This window comes from Nannospalax galili, unplaced genomic scaffold (assembly GCF_000622305.1).
Source record: "Nannospalax galili isolate Female #2095 unplaced genomic scaffold, S.galili_v1.0 scaffold336, whole genome shotgun sequence".
NCBI classification, from domain to species: domain Eukaryota; kingdom Metazoa; phylum Chordata; class Mammalia; order Rodentia; family Spalacidae; genus Nannospalax; species Nannospalax galili.
The window spans coordinates 3,458,841-3,462,300 of record NW_008343385.1 but is presented as its reverse complement, the minus strand read 5'-3'; the positions used below and the strand labels follow the sequence as shown (position 1 = coordinate 3,462,300).

Below are 3,460 nucleotides of genomic sequence, written 5' to 3'. Positions count from 1 at the left end.
AGTTATCAGAGACTTCAGGGTGATACCTGAAACTCTAAAACTGCTAGACGAATACTTAGGCAGTATTTTTAAAAAAAAAAAAAAAAAACATAGGGTCTCAATATGTAGCTGGCCTGGAACTCACTTTTTAGGCCAGGCTAGCCTCAAACTCACAGAGATCTCTCTGCCTCTGCCTCTGCTTCTCAAGTACTGAGATTAAAGTTGTGCATGATCATACCTGGCTAGTTTTTTTTTTTTTTTGGTCTTTTTGACCTTGAATTCACATAGATCCACCTGCCTCTGCCTCCCAATTGCTGGGACCCAGCTAGATTTTTTTACTTTAACTTTTCTGTGGAATTTTGTGGCTAATGTTTTCAGGAATGGTGGCATATATTTGTAATCCTAGCACTTGAGAGGCTAAGGCAGATAGATGAAGAGTTCCAGACCAGATTATTTTTTAAATATTTATAGGACCACCGAGATGACTCAGCTGATAAGGACACTTGCCACTAGGCCTAATGACCTAATTTTGATCCCCAGAACCCACATGGTGGAGCCTACTCTTTCAGTTTGTCCTCTGACCTCCACACATCTTGTAGCATGCACACACACCCCCACATAGACAGACAGACACACAAATAAGTGTAAGAAATAATGTGTTTTTAGTTAATGAGTTTTACTTTTGGCACTGAGATATGGTACCTATATTTCAAGTACAGATAATGAGTGTCATAGACTAACATCTTATCAGAACAGAGATAGCAGACTCATTTTATACTGTAGCTTTAAGTACCTTGGGTAGCTTTTAGTTCCTTCAGATTCAGTTTTGTATGGTAGTGGATTTTATTTTTTATCTATTTATTTATTTATTTAGGTCTTTTTGAGACAGGGTCTCCTTGTAGCTGGGGCTGGCCTAGAACTCTGTGTAGACCAAGCTGGCCTTGAACTCACAGAGATCCGCCTGCCTCTGCCTCCCAAGTGCTGGGACTACAGGTGTGCACCACCATGCCCAGCTATTTTATTTTTTTAAAGATTCATTTATTTTTATTTTATGTGTATGAGTTTTGCTTAAATGTATGTATGTGCGCCATGGAGGCCAGAAGATGGGATTGGATCCACTGAAACTTCAGTTAACCAAGATGGTTGTTAGCCTTTGTGTGGTTGTTGGGAATTGAACCTGGGTGCTCTGCAGGTACTGCAGGTGTTCTTAACTGCTGTGCCATCTCTCCAGCTCCTGGTAGTGGATTTTAAATTCCATGGGACATATGGTAGTATATCTTTGTTTAATTAATGTCACCGTGGGGCTCCATCAGAAATACACTGTAGTAGGTATTGTCTGTCTCTAGGACACTACACAGTGAAGGACCATATCATTCCTAATTCTTAGAACTCATGAGGAAATAACAGTTTTTCTATGAGTTTTAGATGAGCATGATGACTGTGACTTCTGGCACCCCATTGATTGCCAGGCATGATTTGCTGATCTGATTGGCTAGACAGGGCCCTATTTTCTCATGTTTCTATGTATCCTCCCAAAGCTGCACAGAGAGTATGACCTTTCCCTGTAAAGGAGAATGTCCTTTAGTCAAGGTATATAAGTAGCTTCACTCTCCTGTTAGAACCTCCTATCAGGCTCTAGGAGTATTATCTCCCCATTTAGCAATTGGCTGTTGTATACATATAAAATAGTGTGAAGATAAAAACCCTGAAAAATTAAGTTTTAAGCCAGATGCAGTGGCACACTCCTGTTATCCTAGCCCTCTAGAGACAGAGGCAAGAGGATTGCAGTTTGAGTCAACCAGGGTTATGTGGTAAGTTTCTGGCTCCCCTTGGAGGGTATCATAGGGAGGTTATGTCTCAAAAAAGCAAAAGGAAATGGGAGTGGGGAGAAAAATAAAGTTTTACATGCTTTCCTTACTAAAAAACAAAAAAAGTTCTTTTTTTTCACACTTGCCAAACTGAGTCATTTTTACCTTGAAACTGAGTGCACTTGGGGGCTGGAGAGATGGCTCAGCAGTTAAGAACAGTGACTGTTCTTGCAGAAGACCCGGGTTTGAATCCCAGCGCCCACAAGGCAGCTAACAACTGTCCGTAACTTCAGTACCAAGGGATCCAACAGCCTCTTCTGACCTCCGAGGGTATTGCACGACATGGGTGCACTTACCTACATGCAGACAGCACACATATGCACATAACATAAAAATAATAAATAAAATTTAAAAGAAAAAAGAAAACAAGTGCACTCGTATTACTGCCTCTGTCACTTAGAAATTAAAACTGCACACTATTTTGGGCTGAGAATAAAGTTCAGTGGTAGAGCACATACCTAACGTATGAGGCCCTGAATTCAAAACAAAAAAAACCCCTACTATTCTAAAACTGTGGACAGCTAGATAGATGGCTGAGCGAGTAAAGGCACTTGTCACCAAGTCTGACAACTGAGTTCAATCCCTGGGACCCACATAGTAGAAGATCACCCACTCCTGCAAGCTGTCCTCTGCTCTCCTAAGCACATGGCACCTGCATACCTACACACATACCCTACGTATGTACATAAAGTCAAATATAATAAAAATTTTAAATCTAAAAAAAGAGGAGGCTGGAGAGGTGGCTCAACAGTTAAGAGCACTGGCTGCTCTTGCAGAGGGCCAGGGTTTAGTTCCCAACACCCACATTGCAGCTAACAACTCTTTGTAACTCTTTTTCTAAGGGATCCAACACCCTTTTCTGGCTTCCACAGGCATTGCATGCACAGGTACACTTGATGTACATGCAGGCATGTAACACTTGTACCAACATAAAATAAATTTTTTTGTCTTTTTTGAGGGAGGGTCTCCCTGTAGCCACAGCTGGCCTGGATTTGCTGTGGAGACCAGGCTGGCCTTGAACTCACAGAGATCCACCTTCCTCTGCCTCTTGAGTTCTGGGATTAAAGGTATGGACTACCATACCCGGCTTACATAAAATAAATTTTTAAAATTAAAATAAAGATATTTAAAGGTCTGTATATATTTATGTATATGGTAGCATTTTCATGGTGGTTACACTTGGTATATGAAAGAAACCTTACAAGTTTCTCTTTGCAAACAATTGATAATGTTAGTTCTGTAGTATCCATTTCTGTATATTAAGTTTAGCCAAATAGTATTTATCCATTAAAGATAATTTATTTTTTCTTTTCTTTTTCAATAACAGTGCCCAATAGACACCAGGAAGCAATTAGCAGAAAATTTGGTAATCATAGGTGGCACATCTATGTTGCCAGGATTTCTCCACAGATTGCTTGCAGAAATAAGATATTTGGTAGAAAAACCAAAATACAAAAAAACACTTGGGACCAAGACATTCCGAATTCATACTCCACCTGCAAAGGCTAATTGTGTGGCCTGGTTGGGAGGTAAGAATTTAGTTTTTAAAATATAATAATTATAGCCAGGCATGGTGGCGCACACCTTTAATCCCAGCACTCAGGAGGCAGAGG

General features: G+C 40.3%; 1 protein-coding gene across 1 annotated transcript in view; it reads left to right on the top strand.

The window, feature by feature from the left end:
- The window catches only part of Actr10 (actin related protein 10), a gene marked incomplete in the record, with an annotated part of 36,299 nt that overhangs the window by 30,455 nt on the left and 2,384 nt on the right, over positions 1–3,460 (top strand). Inside the window, 1 exon segment of the mRNA XM_029566686.1 lies at positions 3,175–3,376. Within this exon segment, the coding sequence (XP_029422546.1) occupies positions 3,175–3,376 (202 nt within the window).